Source organism: Saccopteryx bilineata, chromosome 1 (genome assembly GCF_036850765.1).
Source record: "Saccopteryx bilineata isolate mSacBil1 chromosome 1, mSacBil1_pri_phased_curated, whole genome shotgun sequence".
NCBI classification, from domain to species: domain Eukaryota; kingdom Metazoa; phylum Chordata; class Mammalia; order Chiroptera; family Emballonuridae; genus Saccopteryx; species Saccopteryx bilineata.
In genome coordinates, this window is record NC_089490.1 from 255,608,529 (window position 1) to 255,633,337 (window position 24,809).

The 24,809-nt window shown below is 39.5% G+C and overlaps 1 protein-coding gene across 9 annotated transcripts in view; it reads left to right on the forward strand.

Annotated features, from left to right (window-relative positions):
- The window catches only part of FAM169A (family with sequence similarity 169 member A), an 81,578-nt gene that overhangs the window by 24,909 nt on the left and 31,860 nt on the right, over positions 1-24,809 (forward strand). For 8 of the 9 annotated variants that reach the window (XM_066241148.1, XM_066241118.1, XM_066241100.1 and 5 more), the window contains exons 2-6: positions 1,086-1,220; positions 4,297-4,396; positions 4,702-4,787; positions 7,142-7,313; positions 23,951-24,130. In XM_066241148.1, the coding sequence (XP_066097245.1) occupies positions 1,089-1,220; positions 4,297-4,396; positions 4,702-4,787; positions 7,142-7,313; positions 23,951-24,130 (670 nt within the window). In that variant the 5' untranslated portion in view covers positions 1,086-1,088. Of the gene's footprint in view, positions 1-1,085; positions 1,221-4,296; positions 4,397-4,701; positions 4,788-7,141; positions 7,314-23,950; positions 24,131-24,809 lie in introns of those variants that run through there. The other variant, XM_066241174.1, reaches the window with a different exon arrangement.

The following is a 24,809-nucleotide window of genomic DNA, read 5'->3' on the forward strand; positions in this document are numbered from 1 at the left end:
TTTACTACATTTTCTGATTGGTATAGTTTTTCCATTGATTCTTTTGGATTTTCCAATTAAATATATTACTTGAAAAATGAGGCAGAAATAGTTCCCCCACATATACTCTTACCTAATTGTTATGCCTCTAATCTAATTGCATTGACAAGTATTTATGTAATGTTATACAGTAGTGGTCATTTTTCCAGACTTTAGTGGGACAGAGTTTAGTGTTTCCCCAAGCATTTACCCATTGCAACCGTAAAATTCAATGATTATTTTTTCTTTTTAGTAAATTTATAAGGTGGAACAACCATCACTATGATGCAGTTACAGAACTGTTTTTTGTATGTGTGATAGAGATAGAGAGAGAGACAGAGCTAGGGACAGATAGGAACAGACAGGAAGGGAGAGAGAGATGAGAAGCATCAGTTCTTTGTTTTGGCAACTTAGTTGTTCATGGATTGCTTTCTCATATGTGCCTTGACCAGGGGGCTGCAGCAGAGCAAGTGACCCCTTACTCAAGCCAGTGATCTTGTGCTTCAAGCCAGTGACTGCTGGGCTCAAGCTAGCAACCATGGGGTCATGTTTATGATCCCAAGCTCAAGCCAATGACTCTGTGCTCAAGCCTGATGATCCCACGCTCAAGTCGGCAACCTTGGAGTTTTGTACCTGGGTCCTCTGCCTCCCAGTCTGCCACTCTATCCACTGTGCCACCACCTGGTCAGGCCATTGTATTGTTATTCCAGAAAGTTCCCTTCTTTCCTTTTGTAGTGATTTGTAATGTTGACAGGTATATGGGGATATATTTGTGTGTGTTTATATGCAAATAGGTATATTCTGCATCTCTATAAATATATTTATATCACTTAAAGAATCACCATTAATTCCTATTTTATTTTGTTTTTAATTAAAATGAATGTTTAAAAGTTTTCTTTTTGACATATTGTTAAATCAGCAGGTCAAGTTGTAGTCTGACTTGGCATAGTGAGAAAGAACTCTGTAAAATAAAATGTAGAAACATTACATTAAACAGTTTTATCTGTGAGAAAAGGAAGATAGCATTTCATATTCTGAAACATTTTGTCCCATGTTGTTTGTTAAAGAGGATGGCATTCCCCGTGGATATGCTGGATAATTGCAGTCATGAGGAATTAGAAAATTCTGCTGAAGATTATATGTCAGATCTAAGGTGTGGGGACCCTGAAAATCCTGAGTGTTTTTCTCTTCTCAATATTACGGTAAGGTGTTCTACAGTGATTTTTATCAGTCTTTCAGTTGAGTTTACACATGAAATCAAGAAGTGTTTAATCGCTTTTGAAATTTGCATAAGAAGACATCAGTAAAATGGATTAATACTGATTGGTTAGTACAGTAGATTCCCCCCCAAAAACTGTAAGTTTAAAAAAAAGCTATAGTTTATATTACTTAATATCTCTGTGTTGTGCCTTTAAAATTAAGTACCATATTCCCCCATGTATAAGATGCACCCTTTTTCAAAAAATTTGGGTTCTAAAAACTGGCTGTGTCCTTTACAGTGGTTGTAGATTTTTTTTTACTTGCATTTTCCATTTTTTTGAGCTGATGAAGTGTTATATGAATTTTATGATTAATAAAACTTGAATTCAATAACTTTATGTAATACATTTTTTTTTCAAATTTCAGGCCCAAAAATTAAGGTGTGTTTTATAAATGTCAGTGTTTTAAATATGGGGAAATATGGTAGTTTAGCGCTAGCCGGGTAGCTCAATTGGTTAGAGCAGGGGTAGTCAACCTTTTTATACCTACTGCCCACTTTTGTATTTCTGCTAGTAGTAAAATTTTCTGACAGCCCACTGGTTCCACAGTAATGGTGATTTATAAAGTAGGGAAGTAACTTTACTTTATAAAATTTATAAAGCAGAGTTACAGCAAGTTAAGGCATATAATAATAATTACTTACCAAGTACTTTATGTCGTATTTTCGCTAAGTTTGGCAGAATAAATCTTTATAAAACAACTTACTATAGTTAAATCTATGTTTTTATTTATACTTTGGTTGCTCCGCTACCGCCCACCATGAAAGCTGGAACACACACTAGTGGGCGGTAGGGACTAGGTTGACTACCACTGGGTTAGAGCATGGTCCCTATACACCTGAGATCGGTATCCTTTTTGGCTGAGAGAGCCATGAACGCCACATATTTTAAAATGTAATTCCATGACAGCCATACAACGACCCGTGTACATTATGCATTATCCAATAAAAATTTGGTGTTGTCCCGGAGGACAGCTGTAATTGGCTCCAGCCACCCGCAACCATGAACATGAGCAGTAGGAAATGAATGGATTGTAATACATGAGAATGTTTTATATATATATATATATATATTTTTTTTTTTTTTTCATTTTTCTGAAGCTGGAAACAGGGAGAGACAGTCAGACAGACTCCCGCATGCGCCCGACCGGGATCCACCCGGCACGCCCACCAGGGGCGACACTCTGCCCCTCCGGGGCGTCGCCATGTTGCGACCAGAGCCACTCTAGCGCCTGAGGCAGAGGCCACAGACCATCCCCAGCGCCCGGGCCATCTTTGCTCCAATGGAGCCTTGGTTGCAGGAAGGGAAGAGAGAGACAGAGAGGAAAGTGCGACGGAGGGGTGGAGAAGCAAATGGGCGCTTCTCCTGTGTGCCCTGGCCGGGAATCGAACCCGGGTCCTCCGCACGCTAGGCCGACGCTCTACCGCTGAGCCAACCGGCCAGGGCCTTATATTTTTAATGTTATTTTTTTTATTAAAGATTTGTCTGCGAGCCAGATGCAGCCATCAAAAGAGCCACATCTGGCTTGCGAGCCACAGGTTCCCAACCCCTGCTGTACACCAAGATTGCAGGTTTGATCCCTGGTCAGGGCACATATAAAATGAACCAATAAATGTGTAAATAAGTGGAACAACAATTTGATATTTTTCTCTCCCTCACCCTCTTTTTCTAAAAGCAATTTAAAAAATTAATTTACCAAGTTTTGCTAAGATTTGTTACTGTATTTGAGTTAACTCCATTAAATTTTTTTTAGATTTGGACTTTGTGAGATTAGAACTTTTAATAAAAAAATCGGCGAAACACTACATTACATATTTTTGTGTCACAAGTCTTCCCTTTTCTAAAATAGAAAATCGAAGTTTCAGATTAGCTGTGATATATTGTAATATATCATTAGACTTGTAATCATTATAATTCCACTGTGAACTTGATGGTGGGCAAATTCTCTAACCTCTACACCTCAGATTTTTCTTCAGGATAATTATGTTGATTTCAAGATTCTTTAAAGTGTCTTCTAGTACCAATATTTTATGATTCTCTTAATTGTAATATTGTCTGTAAGTGGAGAATTAATGTTGGGTTAATGAAGGCAGAAAAATTTTATTCTATGTATCTCAAAAAAAATAGGGGAAAATGGTGTTTTTAATAGAAAAACCTCCCCTCCCCCAATTATCCAAATCAGTTTTTCAATTGCTGGTCTGTGGATTGGTCTGCCAGAAATTTTCGTGCTGGTCCACAAAAGAGTTAACCACCCTGATGTTGTATGAAGATTATAGACCTAGTGGTCTTAGTTAAATTTGCTTATACTCAGGGTGAGTTTTGCCTTAGTGCTTCCCAAAATAATTTTATTTTTACTGGTCCCCAATTTTAAAAACTTTGGAAACCTCTACTCTAAATAACATGATGAACTGTAGTTTTTTTTTGTTTTTTTTTTTTTAAATTTTTCTGAAGTGAGAAGTGGGGAGGCAGAGAGACAGACTCCCGCATGTGCCTGACCAGGATCCGCCGGCAAGCCCACCAGGGGGTGATGCTTTGCCCATTTGAGGCGTCTCTCTCTGTTGCAACTGGAGCCATTCTAGCACCTGAGGCAGAGGCCATGGAGCCATCCTCAGCGCCTGAGCCGACTTTGCTCCTGTGGAAGGGGAAGACAGAAATAGAGAGAGAAAGGAGAGGGGGAAGGGTGGAGAAACAGGTGCCTCTCCTGTGTGCCCTGACTGGGAATTGAACCTGGGACATCCACATGCTGGGCGGACGCTCTACCACTTTTAATGACTTTATGGACCACATCGTTCTTTTGTTTTTATTTATACTTGTGGCTAGAGCACAGTAATATTTATTGAAATAAATTTTCATTTTTCCTCCTAAGATAAAATTTTCACTAAAGAGAATTCTGAATTACTTTTTTTAAGACTAGAAATATCTTCTGTGAAACGTTAATATTTTGGCAGAATCATGCTGTTTTTGACTTATATTTTCTTAACAGACTCTTCACTAATCTTTTAATCAATTGTCATTTCAGATTCCTATAAGCCTGTCAAATGTGGGCTTTGTACCTCTTTATGGTGGTGATCCAACCCAGAAAATTCTTGCGCTTTTTTCACCTGAGGACTCACTCACAGGTCTCTTTTTTGCTTAATTTTTAAAATTGAGGAATTTTCTTCAATTAGAAATTTATTAAAAGGTAGCTACATGAAGAAATTTTTAAAAGAAAACTTCTTTCAAACTGTAATTTTAGAAAAATAGAATTCTTAATTGCTTATAATTAAATGTTTAATGAGTAAAATAAAAATGTTATAACTGGGGCCACATCATATTTTAAAGTATGGGTATACTTAAGGGTATCTATAAAAACCTTACCAAATAGTAATATTATGTACTTTAAGATTTAAGACTTAATTATTAATAATAATTTATTTTATTTTAGCTGTGGCACTTTACCTTGCTGATCAGTGGTGGGCTATTGATGATATTGTGAAAACATCTGTCCCTTCTAGAGAGGGGCTTAAGCAGGTAATCAGATCCTGTAATTAAGTCTTGACTTAGGCCATTTCACAAGTATATTTCCCATAAACAATGATACATAGTTTTTATAGTTACTGAGCCTACCTCCATTTTACTATAATCAGGTTATATTAAACCCTTAGAGTTTCATTGTTCTAAATGTATGTGGGAATTGGGTGAGAAAGCATGAATGCCTATGGGTTAATTGGACTGGAGTTACCCATGTCTACTTCAGCTTCTGATTTTCTTGTTGGGTAGCGAAAAAGCTAATTCCCTCTCTGTGTGATTTCTTAGGTTCTCTGTCTCTAGGAGACACTGAGCAGGAAACTTGCTTATCAGTAGGACCGTTTTGGGAGGTTCTCAGCAGCATACTGCAAAACTTTGTCTTTTTTTCTCTCTTGGTCTCTGTTTTATCAAATAGTTAGAGGAAGACAGATGGCACGCATGTCAATTCTGCATGCCACAGTGCTGAGTGGGAGAACCAATCTGTGAAAGACAGACTTAAGAAACAAAAAGGAAAGATCTAACATGATGAAAATAAATAGGAATAAATGTAATACCTGTAGGTTCAAAATATTAACTGTACCATGTACCCCATTGTAATGCTGGTGGCTGAGGCCAGGCAGGTCCACATTGAATTTGGGCAGACGATAGAGAAACTGCCGAGCCGGAAAGTGTTGGGCCATTACCATTTAATAAAGTCTCTCAACGGCAGATGAGCACACAAGCAGGGGAAAACCTCTTCTCTGGCACACAAACAACAAGAATGGCCCCTCACAGTGACAGGCAGGCAACCCACCATCCACAGTCCCCCGAGCGCAAGCACCCGTAGCCTCATACAGGCCATGCACATGTGCCTCTGCCAGGTGCTCACACACTGATCAAGCAAAGTGCTTGCAGCTGGTACACCAACGAGCAAGCCTAACACAGCTGCCCCACAACCATGAAGACCAAACTGAAACAACAACCCATATGAACAAGAGTGTGCATTAGTTAATTAAAAGTAATGAAGGTAAGCAAAAAAGCAAACTTAACCTTAAGTTTATGCAGAAAAGCCCCGTGGTTTTAGCAGTATTTTCATTGTTTATATCGGTAATATCTGCATGCCCGTCATGAAGACAGATATTAGGGATCTGGAGCAGTTTCAAGGAAGAGGGCTAGAATGCAAGGGTTCCCACAGTGGCATTAGATTAGTCTTTTCTTTCAGTTGTTCCTATGTTTAGCTTTGGTATGAAATTTAGGGGAATATTATGGCTGTCTTCAGATATTTGTAAGTGTGTGTTTCCGGAATATCAAGGTATATCTTTAGCAAATAGATTTTGGCTCAGTATGAGGAAGAATTTTATACTGATCAGAGCCGTCTAAGGGAGGAGTGGGTTGCCTTATAAGCTAACAAGCTTTGTCATTTCATGTGTTGTTTGGTATTGGGGATCTCCTACTGGTGGTGTTTTTGAGAGTAGTGAATGTGTGGTTAATGAGTTCTCTCTCCACTTCCCTACTTAGAGGGAACTCTTGTTTTTCTTTAATGAGACTGGAGGAAATAGATTTATGCAGAGAACTTTTGTTTTCAGCAGTAAGAGATATCTATTGGGAATACCCCACAGTTTGATGTCAGAAGGTTGGTAGCAGGGTCCCTGTGAACATGTAGCCCTGAATGTAAGAAGTGAGGCTTAGTTTCCATTTTATGATTGCCCGTAATAGTTTTCACAGGACTTCTCTGGTGCCACTATCATCACTGATCTGGTCAGCAGAGAAGTGTCTGTGTGTGTGTGTGTGTGTGTGTGCGCGCGCACGCTGCTGGTGTGTATTCCTATAGTTAGACAACAAATACAACTGTTAAATGAATATTTTACAAGAAAAAGATGAGACAGAGAGTCCTTTCCCAGGAGCATTATTATACTCATCAAATGAGGTAATTGTTCTTAAAGTCTTCAGGAGATAACATGAAGCCTCCCCCTCTCTCCCTTCTTTTTTAATGTGGAGGCTGAAATGGAGAGTAAGAGAGTTGAAGCAGAGGAGGTGGTAGAGGCAGCAGTTAGTGTGACTGAGACTCTGATCGGTTCAGCTGGGAGCTGAGAGAAACAGTGCTGAAGAGGAGAGGAGGTGCTGGCATTGGTGCTCTGTAAAATAGTTTTGCTGAGAGGCAGTGTTCATGCATAATATGTGTGTATAGAAATGGACTGTTATTGGTATGGATGCTTAGCTTTATCTCTGTGATAATAAAATGTTTTACAGGTCATTTTGAATGTATTCAGAATGCCTTGAATGCCATTATGAGGTATGAAGCAGAGAGCGAGGTAAATAGCATCTCTGAATTGATGCATATTATAACTGTTGTGCCTGGTGTTTAATTCTCTTTGTAGGTGAGAACTCTTGGGGAGAGAGTGGTTCTATATGTTCTGAATCGAATTATTTATAGAAAACAGGAAATGGAGAGAAATGAGATCCCATTCCTGTGTCATAGCAGTACTGATTATGCTAAGATTCTGTGGAAGAAAGGAGAGGCCATTGGGTTTTATTCAGTTAAGCCTACAGGTGAGTCTTTAAAAGTTATTTCAACTGTGTATAATGGAAACCTTTTCAGACATCAACTGTATCACTATCCCTTTTCAATGAATCTTTAGTGCAAATTGATGTGCTTTTACTTAGTATTTTGGGGGAATATTTTGATTCTGTTATTTAGTTAAAAGTGAGGATTATTAGGAAAGTCTTTTGAAAATAGTTGATAGAAAGGAAGATTTCGCCTGACCGGGCGGTGGCTCAGTGGATAGAACATCAGACTGGGATGCAGAAAACCCAGGTTTGAGACCCTGAGGTCGCCAGCTTGAGCGAGGTCTCATCTGGTTTGAGCAAGAAGCTCACCAGCTTGATTGAGCCCAAGCTCGCTGGCTTGAGCAAGGGGTTACTTGGTTTGCTGAAGGCCGGAGGTCAAGGCACGTATGAGAAAGCAATCAATGAACAATTAAGGTGTTGCAACATACAACGAAAAACTAATGATTGATGCTTCTCATCTCTCCGTTCCTGTCTGTCTGTCCCTGTCTATCCCTCTCTCTGGCTCTGTGTAAAAAAAAAAAAAAAAAAAGGATTTCTCCACAGATGTGGAGAGAGAGCCTCAAATGTGTTCCTCTTCTTCCATGTCCTTTCATGTCCTTTATTTAAAGATTGTTTACTGTGATTCTGCTGCTGTCACTATTACTAGCTCTCCTTATACCCTTGTTTACCTGTGGGCCAAATGCATAGCCCTCTTCTGCTTAGTGCAGCTGATTTACCTGGACATCTAAAAGGCAGCTTTGCAAATTACCATGGAAAACAAAGTACTTTAATGTGTTTAAAGTCTCCAAACTGCTTTGAAATTATAAATCCTCTAAAGTTTGGATTGCTGATCTAAGACCCAATTATATTCTACTGCTAGGAGACTAGTGCATCTTCGTCTTGTTTTACTTGTTTTCCTGTTCATTTGCTCTCTAGATCTGCTGGAGCCAGAGAGATCTAACCTGCTTACTCTATGTATGTAAATTACCAAGTGACACAGTTGGTCTAGTTTTATACCTTGACCAAAAGACCTTTCACAGAGAAGGCTCACATTCTTTTTCTGTCTTTTTCATATTTCAGACCTTCTAAACTTAGCTCTTCTGGTCAAATCCAGAAAAGATGATACCAGTTTCACTGCTGATTTGAAGAAAATTTGTGACCGATGTTTTATTCACATAATTAGTATACATTTATGATGAGACTATGCATATAGTCAATAAAAGGAAGGTCACCCTGACTCAAGAATAAAAAACTGATCTAGAGTTTAAAATGCTTTTACTATTTAGTAAATAGTTTGGTTCTCTTTTAATATTCTATTTTATTCTTGTATAAATTTGAAACAGAGTCAGTGATTTATGTGACTCTAGAAAGAGATTTTACATAATAATGATGTTAGTTAAATGGAAAGTTGCTGCTTTGCACAAAAGGCATCACTTTGATTTTTTTTTTTTTTTTTTTTTTGGCTATAGAGAGAGAGAGACAGGGACAGACAGAAAGGAAGGGAGAGAGATGAGAAGCATCAAAGCATCAATTCTTCATTGAGGCACCTTTGTTGTTCATTGATTTCTCATATGTGCCTTGATGGGGGGTAGGGAGCTCCAGCCGAGCCCGTGACCTCTTGCTCAAGCCGGTGACCATGGGGTCGTGTCTATGATCCCACGCTCAAGCCAGCAACCCCTTGCTCAAGCTGGTGAGCCTGCGCTCAAGCAGGGACAGCTTGGGTGACCTTGGGATTTTGAACCTGGGTCCTCACCATCCCAGGCCAACGTTCTATCCACTGGACCACTGCCTGGTCAGACATCACTTTGATGTTTTTAAAATGTTTTAGTAAGTTTAGGGCTCAGGTGTGGTTTAATTCCTTATGCTTTATTTCATTTATTTATGTATTTATATTTTACATCTTTTCTATTTTAGAAATTAAATATAAAGGTGACATTGATCAATAAGAATACATAGGTTTCAGGTAAACATCTGTTGTATTTGTTGATTGCATTGTATGCTTTATTTATGTATTTAAGTTTAAGGATATAGCATTCTTTTAGTATTTCTGATTGGTGTTTGATTCAAGGAGTGTGTTGCTCTTCATTTTGTGTGCATTTGGGGCTCTTCCTCTCCTCTGAGACCTGGCCTTTATATTCGCTTTTTCTGGTAGTTAGCTCAGTTGCATATCCTGGAGCTTCCGGGTGCTACTTTTCTACCACTTTTAGGACCTTGGATACTTCTTTGCTGATTGCTTTACATACTTACTATTTTTGTTGTTTTTTGCTTTGCTCTCTCCCTGGCTGTCATCTGCCAGATAATAATGGAAATAGGTGTGCTTTATTAGTCTTTGTATCAGTAACCATTTCATTTAATTTGAAATTTTTTCTTCTTTTTTTATACAAAGGAAATCCAAACGTAAAATATTTTGGAAAAACTATTTAAAATAATACTAAAACACTTTGTGATAGAAGTATTCCGTACATTCATATTAGGAAAAAAGCTACACCAGCAAAAAGATAAAATCTTCATTGAAATTCTAGTTGAATGAAAGCATTATGCAATCACTTATCATTTATTATTTTTAAATTAAATAGCAAATCAGAATATAAGGATAATAGTTGGGACATAAAAAGAACTTTGCTATATAAAAGGAGGCTTTGTTTATGAGGTTAGATTCTATTACAGTACAGTGAAATTCAAGAAACTATATAAATTCTCTTTTGCCTAAAGGAAGAGATCATTGTGAGAGACTTACTGTTTTTTGGGTTAGGAACATGTCAGATAATTAAAAATAGTTTCTTACACTAGGTTTTTGTGTGATACCTGGCATATAACTCTAAGGGAGCTCACAGATTGAGTAACATCACTATGTCAGAAGATTTTCTGGTCTTGTTTATAGTTATTAAGCACTTCTATTTATAAAAATAGAAACACAGGAATAGGATTAATGCTGAACCTTGTCTCATTCTGGTAGCAAGTAATATTCATTCATGACCATATAAATAAAAGGTAAGCCCCATATTTCATTAAGAGATGTATTTTCAGGAAAATTTCATTTTTGGCTTAATAATTAGGTTTTCAAATATATAATATACTTGTGTTTTGACCTATCATGTACTAAAATAAATTACAATGAAAATACAAAATTTCGCCTGACCTGTGGTGGCGCAGTGGGTAAAGCGTCGACCTGGAAATGCTGAGGTTGCCGGTTCGAAACCCTGGGCTTGCCTGGTCAAGGCACATATGGGAGTTGATGCTTCCAGCTCCTCCCCCCTTCTCTCTCTCTGTCTCTCCTCTCTCTCTGTCTCTCCCTCTCCTGTCTAAAATGAATAAATAAAAAAAAAAATAATAAAAAAAAAAAAAAAAAAAAAAAGAAAATACAAAATTTCTTTTGTGTTTATACTTAGAACCTTATGGTCACAAGAAATTTAAAAATTTTATATTTATATACAGATATGTTTTTACAGAGGATAATGATTGGGTAATCAAACTTTCAAGTATAGAAATATATAAGATAACATTCTGTAGAATAAATATAATAGAAATAGAATTTGAAGGATAAATCAATAATGTAAAATTTTAAAGTGTTAAAGAATGATTAGTTCAATAATAAAGGACTAGCCCTGGCTGGCTGGCTCAGTGGAAGAGCGTCGGCCTGGTGGGTGGAAGTCCTGGGTTCGATTCCCGGCCAGGGCACACAGGAGAAGCACCCATCTGCTTCTCTACCCTTTCCCCTTTCCTTTCTCTCTCTCTCTCTTCTCCTGTAGTCAAAGCTCCATTGGAGCAAGATTGGCCTGGGTGCTGAGGATGGCTTCATGGCCTTCACCTCAGGTGCTGGAATGGCTCTGGCTGCAACTGGCTGCAATGGAGCAACACCCCAGATGGGCAGAGCATCGCCCCCTGGTGGGCATGCTGGGTGGATCCTGTTCGGGTGCATGCAGGAATCTGTCTCTGCCTCCCCACTTCTCAGTTCAGAAAAATACAAAAAAAAAAAAAGAAAGTAATGGACTAGTTTAATGGATGATGACAGTCGTGAAATTGATACTAGTTTTTAGGGTCTATTTTATACATTTAAAAGATGTAATAGTTTTTGTTTTTATTTAAGTAAATATTTTTTAATTGCAAAGGGAAAAATAGTAAATTTATGTAGAGAATTTTGGCAGACATCATGTTAACTAATCAGTCCTGGTTAACATCACCAGGAATAAGATGCATTAATATTGTGGACCCCAGATCTGTACTGGACTGAGAAGGGCATAGCATGGGATCTGTGGTGTTTTTGCCCAAAATGCATAACCTTAGTTTTATTATGAGAAAACATTAGAACCAAATTGAAAGTTATTCTACAATATAAGTGATCAGTGATCTCAAAAAGTATCATGATCATGAAAAACAAGGAAAGATGGAGGAATTATAAAAGACTAGAAATTAAGGAGACATTAAACTAAATACATTATGGAATCCTGAATTGGATCCTGAAACTGAAAAGGGCATCAATGTAAAAACTGGTAAAATTGGTATAAGATCTGCAGTTTAGTTCATGATAACTTTGTATGTTTATTTCTTTGTTTTGATAATGGTGAGATGTTAGTATTAGGAGAAGCTGGGTAAAGGGTATATAAGAACTCTGTACAGTAGTACCTTGAGATATGAGCAGACCAATGTATGAAAAAAAAATTTTTTTAAGATAACGAGCTGCAACTTGGTCCGTATTTTTGTTTGAGATCCGAGTGAAATTCCGAGTTAAGAGTCGTGATTTGGGAAGCTGCTGCTAGTTCAGGGGTCGGGAACCTATGACTCGTGAGCCAGATGTGGCTCTTTTGATGGCTGCATCTGGCTTGTAGACAAATCTTTAATTAAAAAAATAACGTTAAAAATATAAAACAGGCCTGACCAGGCAGTGGCGCAGTGGATAGAGCGTCGGACTGGGATGCAGAAGGACCCAGGTTCGAGACCCCGAGGTTGCCAACTTGAGTGCGGGCTCATCTGGCTTGCACAAAAAGCTCACCAGCTTGGACCCAAGGTCACTGGCTCGAGCAAGGGGTTACTCAGTCTGCTGAAGGCCCGCGGTCATGGTACATATGAGAAAGCAATCAATGAACAACTAAGGTGTTGCAACGAAAAACTGATGATTGATGCTTCTCATCTCTCTCTGTTTCTGTCTGTCTGTCCCTATCTATCCTTCTATCTGACTTTCTGTCCCTGTTTAAAAAAAAAGTATATATATATATGTATATAAAACAACCTCATGTATTACAATCCATTCATTTCCTACCGCTCATGTTCATGGTTGTGGGTGGCTGGAGCCAATCACAGCTGTCCTCCAGGACAACACCAAATTTTTATTGGATAATGCCGAATGTACACAGGTCGTTGTGAGGTCAGGAAGTAAACTTCCCTCCTTTTAATCAAGTAGTCAGCTAAGTAATTGAGGGAACCCTTTTGACAAAGAAGATGGCTAAAAGGAAAAAAGATGAGGAGTATTGTACTTTTCAGCAGGAATGGACAGAGGAATTCGCCTTTGTGGAGAGAGCTGGTTCTGCAGTGTGTCTAATATGCAATGATAAAATTACATCGATGAAACGGTCAAATATAAAGTGGCACTTCGACACACGCCACACTACATTTGCATCGAAATATCCAGTGGGGGACAGCAGAAAGAAAGCATGTCAAGAGCTACTGTGCTGAGTGCAAGCTAGTCAGCAGCAACTTGTGTTTGGACCCAACAAGGTGACTGGAATTCAGCTAGCTTTGCTGGTGCTTTAGCAATTGTGAGAAACGGAAAGCCATTCACAGATGGGGAGTATGCCAAAACATTCATGCTTGATGTTGTCAATGAACTTTTTGACGACTTTTCGGATAAAGACAAGATAATCAAACGAATAGAAGACATGCCTCTGTCGGCAAGAACTGTTCACGATCGTACCATCATGATGGCAAATCAAATTGAGACAACACAAGTGAAGGACATAAATGCAGCACCATTCTTTTCTCTCGCTTTGGACGAGTCAACAGACGTAAGCCATTTATACCAGTTCAGCGTGATTGCAAGGTATGCTGTCGGTGACACACTACGTGAGGAAAGTCTTGCTGTTTTGTCTATAAAGAGACAACAAGAAGGGAGGATTTATTCAAGTCCTTCACTGAGTTTGCTAGAAAAAAAATTTACCGATGGATAAACATATTTCGGTGTGTACTGATGGTGCTCCATGTATGGTGGGGAAAAACAGAGGATTCATAGCACTTCTTCATGAACATGAAAAGAGACCTGTCCTGAGTTTTCACTGCATCCTACATCAGGAGGGACTTTGTGCTCTGATGTGTGGCGAGCAGTTTGGTGAGGTGATGTCGCTGGTCATTCGGGTGGTCAACTTTATTGGTGTCCAAGCTTTAAATGATCTCCAGTTTAAAACACTGCTGGATGAAGTTGAAAATAATTATCCTGGTCTGCTTCTGCACAGCAATGTGCGTTGGTTGTCAAGAGGGAAGGTGCTGCTCAGCCATTTCACAGCTTGTCTGAGCGAAATCTGGACTTTTCTTGAAATGAAAAACGTCGAGCATTCTGAGTTAGCTAACACTGAGTGGCTCCTGAAGTTCTATTATCTCATGGACATGACTGAACATCTCAACCAGCTCAATGTGAAAATGCAAGGCTTTGGAAATACAGTCTTATCCCTTCAACAAGCAGTGTTTGCATTTGAAAACAAGCTGGAACTCTTCATCGCTGACATTGAAACAGGTTGTTTACTACACTTTGAAAAACTGGGAGAGTTTAAAGATGCATGCACAGCAAGTGACCCTGCTCAACATCTTGATCTCCAGCAGCTAGCGGGCTTCACATCTAATCTCCTGCAGTCATTCAAAGTGTGCTTTGTAGAATTTCGTGAGCGCACTCATCTTTTTAAGTTCATCACCTATCCACATGAGTGTGCAGTGGACAGCGCCGACCTGAGTTATATCCCGGTGTCTCCATCAGAGATTTTGAGCTACAAGCTGCTGACCTGAAGGCCTCAGACATGTGGGTGAATAAGTTCAAGTCACTGGATGAAGATTTGGAAAGACTTGCACGACAGCAACCAGAGTTGGCAAGCAAACACAAGTGGGGAGAAATGAAAAGACTTCAACCCGTGTACCAGCTGATTGTCAAAACTTGGAACACTCTTCCCATCACATACCACACACTGCAGCGTGTGAGTATTGCTGTACTGACAATGTTTGGCTCTACGTATGCATGTGAGCAGTCTTTCTCACATCTAAAGAATGTTAAGACCAACCTATGATCACATTTAATGGATGGAAGTCTCAACGCCTGCATGAAGCTTAACCTCACCACATATCAACCAGACTACAAAGCCATCAGCAAAACCATGCAGCACCAGAAGTCGCATTAATGGTAAGAAGTACTTTATTCATCATTGGTTAGCAACAGCATAACAACGTTACTAAAAAGAATTCAGAGACTTACTGTTCTTTAAAAGTGTTGGTCTTATATAAAATGCACACATTTACTTATATTTAGTGTTAAACATATTGTATGGCTCTCATGGAATTACATTTTAAAATATGTGGTGTTCATGGCTCTCTCGGCTAAAAAGGTTCCTGACCCATGTGCTAATTGGCTCGTTGGTGCATGGGTCTAGTATCGGCAGCACAACACCAGCATCTTGTTCTTTCTCACGTGTTACCCACAGAATCAAGTTGAATCTTGTGAGCTGTACTCGTTCTTGCATCATTTTTACATTTTTTACTATCTTTTTGTGTGCTATCATGGGGCCGAAGAAAGTGAGTGTAAAGGACAGTGGTGGGAAGAAGAGAATGATGTAGATAGAAGTGAAACAAGAAATAATAGAAAAACATGAGCATGGTGTACGAGTGATTGAACTGGCAAGGCTGTACGACCGCAATTCATCTACAGTTTGTACCATCCTTAAACAAAAGCATGCCAACAAAAGCGCAAATCCGGGGCCCTGGCCGGCTGACTCAGTGGTAGAGTGTCGGCCTGGCGTGCAGGAGCCCCGGGTTCGATTTCCGGCCAGGGCACACAGGAGAAGCGCCCATCTGCTTCTCCACCCCTCCCCCTCTCATTCCTCTCTGTCTCTCTCTTCCCTTCCCGCAGCCAAGGCTACATTGGAGCAAAGATGGCCCGGGCGCTGACGATGGTTCCATGGCCTTGCCTCAGGCGCTAGAATGGCTCTAGTTGCAACAGAGCGACGCCCCCGGATGGGCAGAGCATCTCCCCCTTGTGGGCATGCCGGGTGGATCCCTGTTGGGCGCATGCGGGAGTCTGTCTGACTGCCCCCCCATTTCCAACTTCAGAAAAATACAAAAAAATAAAAAATAAAAAGCGCAAATCCAGCGAAAGGAACTACAGTTCTGTCCCAATTAAGGACAAATATCCATAAAGAAAACTGCTAATGAGAAAAAGCTCACATATTATGAAAAAAATAAAAAATAAACCTCCCTTGTTGATTCAGTGGAAGTTTGGAAATATTTGCTTTATGTCAGGAAATATAAAAGATATAAATTTGTATAAAACAGATATTTTAATGTAGACAAGGTGAGAGAAAAAGACAAACTTGAAACTTGAGGATACTATTAACAGCTGCTGTTTTGGAAATGTCCATTATTACTTGGCTTCAACTGTGAACCACCTTGATCCAATTTAAAAACCTGTATTTTGAAAAAGCATAGTCAACACCTATAAATCAGTTTGTAGATTCACTACCGAAGGGATTTATTACCAGTACTAGAAGACTTTTAAAAAACAATTTTTTTTTGTAATCTCCATTTAAAATGATTTATAATGGGAGCATTTTTTTCTCTCTTCATTTTCTAGTCACCTTTTATTATGACTTTCAGACTATTCTACTCAACTCTAAATCCACGATCTTCCCTCCTTTTTTGGACAGATCATTCCCTGTTCACTAAAATTCATATTTCTGGCCCTAATATTATTTTAAGGAATAACAAAACTGTGATATAAAATGATAAGGATTTCTGGTATAGCTAAAAGCAAAACATAGCATAAGTGGTGAAGGAGGATTGAAGTTATATTTTAGGGCCTTGAGTCTGTCTAGATAAAATCTTTTTTTAACGGAAATGAGCAAAGGCGTGGGGGAGTCCCAACTACACTGTGGCTTCTTGAAATGTGTCATTGGGAAATGAGGAGGTGCCTTTGTTTCTAGCCATCTTTAAAAAGCACATACTTTCTTTCCTTTTTTTTTTTTTTTTTTTTTTTTTAAGATAGGACAGGAGAGAGATGAGAAGCATCAGTTATTTGTTGCGGCTCCTTAGTTGTTCATTGATTGCTGTCTCATATGTGCCTTGACCCAGGGGCTACAGCTAAGTCAGTGACCTTAGGCCTCAAGCCAGTGACTTTGGGCTTCAAACTAGCTACCTTTAGCCTCAAACCAGTGATCATGGGGTCATGTCTGTTATCCCATGCTCAAGCCAGCAACCCCATGCTCAAACTGGTGAGCTTTTGCTCAAACCAGATGAGTCTGCGCTCAAGCTGGCAACCTCAGAGTTTCAAACCTGGTCCTCTGCATCCCAGTCTGACGCTGTGTCCACTGCGCTACTGCCTAGTCAGGCTGTTTTCTCTTTCTTTTTTTTAAAGTACATGCTTTCTGAGCACTGGCCGGTTGGCTCAGTGGTAGAGCATCAACCAAGCGTGTGGAAGTCCTGGATTCTATTCCCAGCCAGGGCACACATGAGAAGTGCCCATCTGCTTCTCTCCCTTTCCTGCTCTCCTTTCCTATCTCTCTCTTCCCCTCCCACAGCCAAGGCTCCATTGGAGCAAAGTTAGCCTTGGTGCTGTGGATGGCTCCATGGAGTCTGCCTCAGGGGCTAGAATGGTCCACATGCAACATAGCGACGCCCCAGATGGGCAGAGCATCGCCCCCTAGTGGGCATGCCTGGTTGATCCCAGTCGGGTGCTGTGGATCCCAGTCGGGCACATGTGGGAGGCTGTTTGTCTGCCTCCCCGCTTCTCACTTTGGAAAAATACAGAAAAAAATAAAAAAATAAAGTACATTCTAATATGGGTTCTGTTTATTGTGGAGGTAGGGCTCACTCCATACTCAGTGGAAACAAAGATTGAGATCATTGCTTCAGGCCTCAAAGCACCAAAAATCTAGTGGATGACACAAAGCTAATCATAATTTAATTTGGTAAGTACTGTATTTGAGGTATCAGTAACAGTAGTCGTCGCAGAGTGGAGCAGTTAATTTTGCCTAGAGGAAGGTGTCACTGAGAAAGTGATGCTGAAAAGTGCCTTTGAAATGTAAGTAAGGTGTCAGGCAAAGAAGGGAGGAAAAGAAAGAACATGTTTAGTAAATATGTATATAAGTGAAATGTAAATATAGAAAAGAAGTCACAGAGCCGTGAGTGTATTTTGGAAACCACACTGAATAAGCTGTTGGGATTAGTGGATAGGGACCATGGAATAGGGGGAGGGGTATGTGGAGGTTCCCTTGTTCAGGGTCGTAAATGCCATACTCAGCTTTGAAATCTTACCTTATTGGCAAGGAAGCCATCAAAGAATTTTAGGTAGAGGTAACATGATTAAATATTTTAGGGAGATAATTTTTGTAGCACTTGGTGGTGGGTAGGGAAATTGTATTCTGAAGTCAATTAAAAGAGCTGTTTCAGTCCTCCAGGTGAAACAAGTACTACTATTAGGAAAGTGGCAGTAGGGATAGAGAAGGAAGCAGATCTGAGGGAGATTTTTTTGTGTGGTGACTGCATTGTGTATGTGTCAGAAGGGAAAGTGATGTACCTGCAGGGTTTGGGCTTGGGTTCTTAGGTGGAAAGGTTTTAACTAAGACTGGGAATACAGAAGGAGTGGGTTTGGTAATTCATGAGCTCAGTTTGACAGGTAAAGTTCAGTGTGCCTGAGGCAGCAAACATAACTGGAGGGGATCTGCTGGCAGAAGGTACTGCTTGCTTAGATGTGACCATTGATTTCCTAAAAGTTAAAGAGGAAGTATTAGTCCAGGGGTCCCCAAACTTTTTACACAGGGGGCCAGTTCACTGTCCCTCAGACCATTGGAGGGCCGGACTATAAAAAAAACTATGAACAAATCCCTATCCACACTGCACATATCTTATTTTAAAGTAAAAAAACAAAATGGGAACACATACAATATTTAAAATAAAAAACAAGTAAAATTTAAATCAACAAACTGACCAGTATTTAAATGGGAACTATGTTCCTCTCACTGATCACCAGTGAAGTGAAAGAGGTGCCCCTTCCTGAAGTGCGGTGGGGGCCGGATAAATGGCCTCAGGGGCCCGCAGTTTGGGGACCCCTGTATTAGTCTGTTGGGAGATTAAAAAAAGGGGGAAAGTTAGCTGTGGCTGCTAGCTATCCACCAAATATTTGTGCTTCCTCTTGTATGTTTTAGTCATTGGCCAGCAGCTGCCTAGTCAGAGATTATATTTTCCAGTCACTTGCACAAGTGGGTAGGGCTGTGTGATTAGTTCTCCCCAAAGTAGTGAAAGAAATGATCTATATGACTTTAGGTTGGAGTGGTTAAAGTGCATTCCTTTTTCTAATTGCTGAATGCAAAGGATTCTGAGGACCTAAGGGATGGGGAAGCCACAAGATACAAGGAACCCGAGTCCTGACATCTTAACAATATTAAGTATTCTGATCCATGAACATGAGCTATTTTTCCATTTATGAATGAACCTGAGAGTTCATTAATTTCTTCTAGCAATGTTAGTAGTTTTCAGTGTGCAACTTTTGCATACTACTTTTATTAAATTTACTCCTAAGAGTTTTATTATTTGTTGATGCTATTGTAAATAGAATTGTATCTTAACTCTTCTTAAGATTGTTTATTGCTAGTGTATAGAAATACAATTGATTTTTGTGTATTGACCCTGCAGCCTTGCTAAATTTCTATAGTTTTAAGATTTTTTAGTGGATTCCTTAAGGTTTTCTATGTATAAGGTTATGTCATCTGCAAAAATAATTTTCTTGTTTCTTTTCAACCTGGTACCTTATTTTCATGCCCAATTACCCTTGTACAGTCTAGTACAATGTTGAATAGAAGTAGTGAAAGTGGATGTTTTTGTCTTGTTCCTAATCTTAGAGAGAAACATCCAGTCTTCCATCATTAACTGCATTGTTAGCTGTGGTATTTTCAAAGATCTCTTTATTAGGTTGAGGATGATGATGTATATTTTTTTATCATGAAAGGTGTTGGATTTTATCAAATGCCTTTTCTCCATCTATTGAGATGATTGTTTGGTTTTTGTTATATTTACATTTACATGAGCTCTTCCATTCTTGATCTTGGAGTAAGTCTCAGGCATTACAGAAATTAATTAAAGATTAGTGGTTATCAACATTTGGATAAGTGGTAAAAAACCTTGAGAGTAGGTGCAATTGCCCAAAGAAAGTCTATAGAAAGAGAAGGTGGTCACCCTGGCCGGCTAGCTCAGCGGTAGAGTGTTGACATGGCGTGTGGAAGTCCAGGGTTTGATTCCCGGCCAGGGCACACAGGAGAAGTGCCTATCTGCTTCTCCACCCTTCCCCCTCTCCTTTCTCTCTGTCTCTCTCTTCCTCTTTCGCAGCCAAGGCTCCATTGGAACAAAAATTTGGCCGGGGCACAGAGGATGGATCCATGGCCTCCGCCTCAGAAGCTAGAATGGCTCTAGTTGCAATGGAGCAATGCCCCAGATGGACCGAGCATCGCCCCCTGGTGGGCGCTGGGTGGATCCAGGTTGGGTGCATGCAGGAGTCAGTCTATCTGCCCCTCCTTCTCACTTTGGAAAAATAGAGAAGGTGGTCAAAGATGGAATTTTAAGGAATATAAATATTTAATTACCATGTGCAATGCTAAGTTTAATTTCATTTAATAAGTTTAATTCAATGAAAACTTCATCTAAGGTAGCAGTTGTGGTTTTGCTATATTAGGTAATTATGCTGTTATCTACAGCTGTTAACATGTCTGAAGATCTCTGGTAACGTAGGAAGTTTCCTGCCCTTTATTTGATTACTGTTGTATAACCCTTATACAAAGTATAAATATTTAAGGTATAGGCAAAGGAAGATAATCAGCATGGTTTTTTGAAATGAGTATGTACAAGGTGGGGCAAAAGTGGGTTTACAGTTGTGTGTATGCAAAACAGTTTTTTAATAAATTTATAACTTTTTATTTTATTTTTTAATTTTTTTTTTTTTTTTTTGTATTTTTCCGAAGCTGGAAACGGGGAGAGACAGACAGACTCCCGCATGCGCCCGACCGGGATCCACCTGGCACGCCCACCAGGGGGCGACGCTCTGCCCCTCTGGGGTGTCACTCTGTCGTGACCAGAGCCACTCTAGCGCCTGGGGCAGAGGCCAAGAAGCCATCCCCAGCGCCCGGGCCATCTTTGCTCCAATGGAGCCTCGGCTGCGGGAGGGGAAGAGAGAGACAGAGAGGAAGGAGAGGGGGAAGGTTGGAGAAGCAGATGGGTGCTTCTCCTGTGTGCCCTGGCCGGGAATCGAACCCGGGACCCCTTGCACGCCAGGCCGACGCTCTACCACTGAGCCAACTGGCCAGGGCCTATAACTTTTTATTTTTATTGAGAGAGAGACAGGAAGGGAGAGAGATGAGAAGCATCAACTTGTAGTTGTATCTGTTTTAGCTGTTCATTTATTGCTTCTCATGGATGCCTTGACCGGGGTGGGGTGGGGCTGTCCAGCTGAGCCAGTGACTACTTCCTCATACCAGTGACCTTGGCCTTCAAGCCAGCGAGCAACCTTTGGACTCAAGCCAGCGACCATGGGTCATGTCTGTGACCGTACCGGTCAATCCGGTAACCCCGTGCTCAAGCTGCATGAGCCTGTGCTCAAGCCAGTGATCTTGGGGTTTCAAACCTGGGTCCCCAGCATCTCAAGTCAACCGTCTATCCACTGTGCTACCACTGTTCAGGCAGTTTATTCTTATTATTGTTGTGTTTTCCATATGAACAACTGTAAACCTATGTTTTCCCCACCCTGTATGTTGTGAGTAAATAGTACAAAAACTTTAAGCTTCATGAACATTACTAGTTCCATAAATTGACCATTTTAATGCTATACTAGATGCCGGAACTTACCTTTTCTGTAGAAGGAATGTATGTTGAAAACAGAAAAAAATTTATTTTTAAGAAATCCTTTATATAATTAGTATTCTTTTGTAAGGAACCTGAAGCATGCACCATAGTAAACAGCCATAGAGCCTCAGACTTTGTACTGAGAACCAGAACTAGATAGTGCTTTCTCTTCTCACTTTTACTTTCTTTGTTCCTGCTACTTAAGTAATGTCTCTTTTAATTTCATAAACACTGCTAGATATAACTGAGAAAACCCTGATTTCAAGGCATTTAAAACTGATACGGTTGGACCTGGCCAGGTAGCTTTGTTGGTTAGAGTTGTCTTGACATGGTGAGGTCATGGGTTCAGTCTACCATCAGGACACATACAAGAATCAATCATTGATGGCATGAATAAGCGAAACAACAAATTGGTGTTTCTCTCTTCCCCTTCCAAAAAAATAAAAAATAAAAAAATGGATATGGTCACAGTAGCCTAGTGAGACTACCAGTTAGACTCATAAATTTATCTATTTCAACTTTATTGAGTATAAGACAATTAAAAGTGCATGTATTCAATATTTAAGATGTACAACTTAGCCTGACCAGGGGTGACTCAGTAGATAGAATGTAGACCCGAACACTCAGGTCCTGAGGTCACTAGCTTGAGCGCAGGCTCTTGGGCTTGAGCAGGCTTGCCGGCTTGCGTATGGGGTTGTCAGCTTCAGTGCAGGATCATCGACATGATCCCAAGGTCTCTGGCTTGAGCCCAAAGTTTGCTGACTTGAAGCCCAAGGTAACTGTCTTGAGCAAGGGGGTCACTGGCTCAGCTTGAGCCCCGCCCCCCAAGTCAAGGCACTTTGAGAAGCAAGTGATGAACAATTGAAGTGAAACAACTATGAGTTGATGCTTCTCATCTCTCTCCTTCCTCTCTTTTCCCTTCCTGTCTCTCTCTCTCAAATTGATAACAAAAGAGATGTATAACTTAATGATTTGATATGCATTGTCAAGTAGTCACCAAAATCAATCTAATTAAGCTAATTAACATATTTATTGTCTCATTTTATTTCTTTCTGTTTTTTGTGTGTGGTGATAACACTTAAGATTTACCTTTGTAGCAAATGTCAAATGTACAATATGGTATTGTTAACTAGAGTCACTATATAAGATATTTTGACCCTTAGAAATAGCATAACTGAATGTCAACAGTTCAACTCTAAATAAATATAACTATGTTTACCTATTATTTTAGCTGATAATCATGGAGACTGTTGCAAAACTCTTTTGAAATTCTCCAATTTAATCATAAATAACTTGGTTGAACTAAAAAACGTTTTGTTATATTGACTGCCCTTAACTTATAAACTATCGTAAGACATATTAAAGGATTTAAGACATCTATTTGGAGGGTCAGAACCCCAGTCAAGTTCTTAACAGAGAAATAAGAACAGTTGTGTAATAAAGAGGGGTGGGGTATTATTTCTTCTATTTAATCTTAAACATACAGGATATTTTGAAAAGTATATTCACAACAAAAAGATTGCTGAGTTAGCCATTTCTAAGACAGATGTTTCCACTTAGTCCTAATTCATAGTCCTGAACAATTAGGAGAACTAATTCACTTCTTTGCCATCATTAAACACATAAATATGGGACTGTACTCACTAGGAAAAAGTAAAGGGAAAAGATGAATGTTCAGGTAATGAAATTGGAATTATTTCGTGTATTGTTAATTTTGTACAATCATCAAATATTATTTTAATTTGAAAATGTAATTGTTGATTAGTTTTAGAGTTGTACAAGTATGTAGACAGTGATGCATATTCAAGTAATAGCTCATAAAATGGTAATAGTTATAGTTATATGTCCTGTAGTAGATGATATTGTTGTCAAACAAAATACATACCTCTTATCATCACGCGTATATTATGATATGCATGAACAGCTGGGGAAAGCATTCTATATTATAAAATGCATACATTTCTTTGACATTCTTCTTGCTGTAGTAGATGTTGATGTAAAAAACGTCCCAACCTGGAGAGAATTATTTTTATGAGTTTATTTGAGTCAAACTGGCGACAGTGTTAGGAAGCAAGATCTCAACAGAGAATAATGCTCCCCAGAATGACAGTTTTCAACTTCTTTTATGCATTTGGAATTAAGGAGGGGATGTTAGGAAGATTACGGGAAGGTGGGAAAGCAAGGCAGGATTGGATTATACGATAGTTAAGTGTATGTATTCTCTTGTGGATGGTAAGGCTTCCAATGGTTCTGAAAATGAAGCATTTCAAAGGTATGTTAATGAAGAAAGGCAAAAACTTTGGACAGGCTTGCTTAAGGCAAAGATAGATCTTTTACTAAAGAAGTTATATGCCTTTGGAGTGACAGCCCACCATGAACTGCCCAATTTGGAATTTATGATCACACCACCCTGTGAGGTACTTTTGGTTAGTTTTATTATAGCACCGCCTTTATTGTCCACCATAAAAACCAACCATTTTCAGAAAGACTGGTAATTCATGTTTTCTAAAAGTATCTACATATGTTTTTTAATGTGAAAAATTGTTAGCTTTGTGTTCTTATGATTGCAGGAAGCATATGTACCTCATTTCTTACTCAAAGCTACCAACTGCCAGTTCTTGATACAATGTTTATAAGAAAGAAATATCAAGGCAAAGATTTTGGACTTCATATGCTGGAGGACTTTGTTGATTCCTTTACAGAAGATGCACTTGGCTTGCGGTATCCACTGTCCTCTCTAATGTACACAGGTAAATAAATTAAGTCAGAAGTGTTTAAACTTGTTTATGACTCGTTTCTGCAGAATATGATCAATGTGCATGTATCAGCATTAAATAAGTTTTGATTCTTTGGCACACTAGTGCTTAATTTTGCAAATGTGTTCTTATCTCACATACATAGCTTTTTTTGGGTATAGTAGCTTAAAAAATTGAACTATAACTTATTTTTTTAACCTTTTTTTTATTACAGAGACAGAGAGAGAGAGTCAGAGAGAAGGATAGACAGGGACAGACAGGAACAGAAAGAGATGAGAAGCTTTAATTATCAGTTTTTTGTTGCGACACCTTAGTTGTTCATTGATTGCTTTCTCATAAGTGCCTTGACCATGGGCCTTCAGCAGACCAAGTAACCCCTTGCTAGAGCCAGGGACCTTGGGTCCAAGCTGGTGAGCTTTTGCTCAAACCAGATGAGCCCGCGCTCAAACTGGCGACCTCGGGGTCTCGAACCTGTGTCCTTCCGCATCCCAGTCCGACGCTCTATCCACTGCGCTGCCACCTGGTCAGGCAACATCATTTTTCCTTATGGATAAATACTATGGATATTTTTTCTGTAACAGCCCTCAGTTTGGTTCTTTGCAGAGTATGCTCAATAAGGGCTGTGAAAAAATTCTTTGAGGCAAAGAATTAAAATAGTTTGGAGACATTTAGC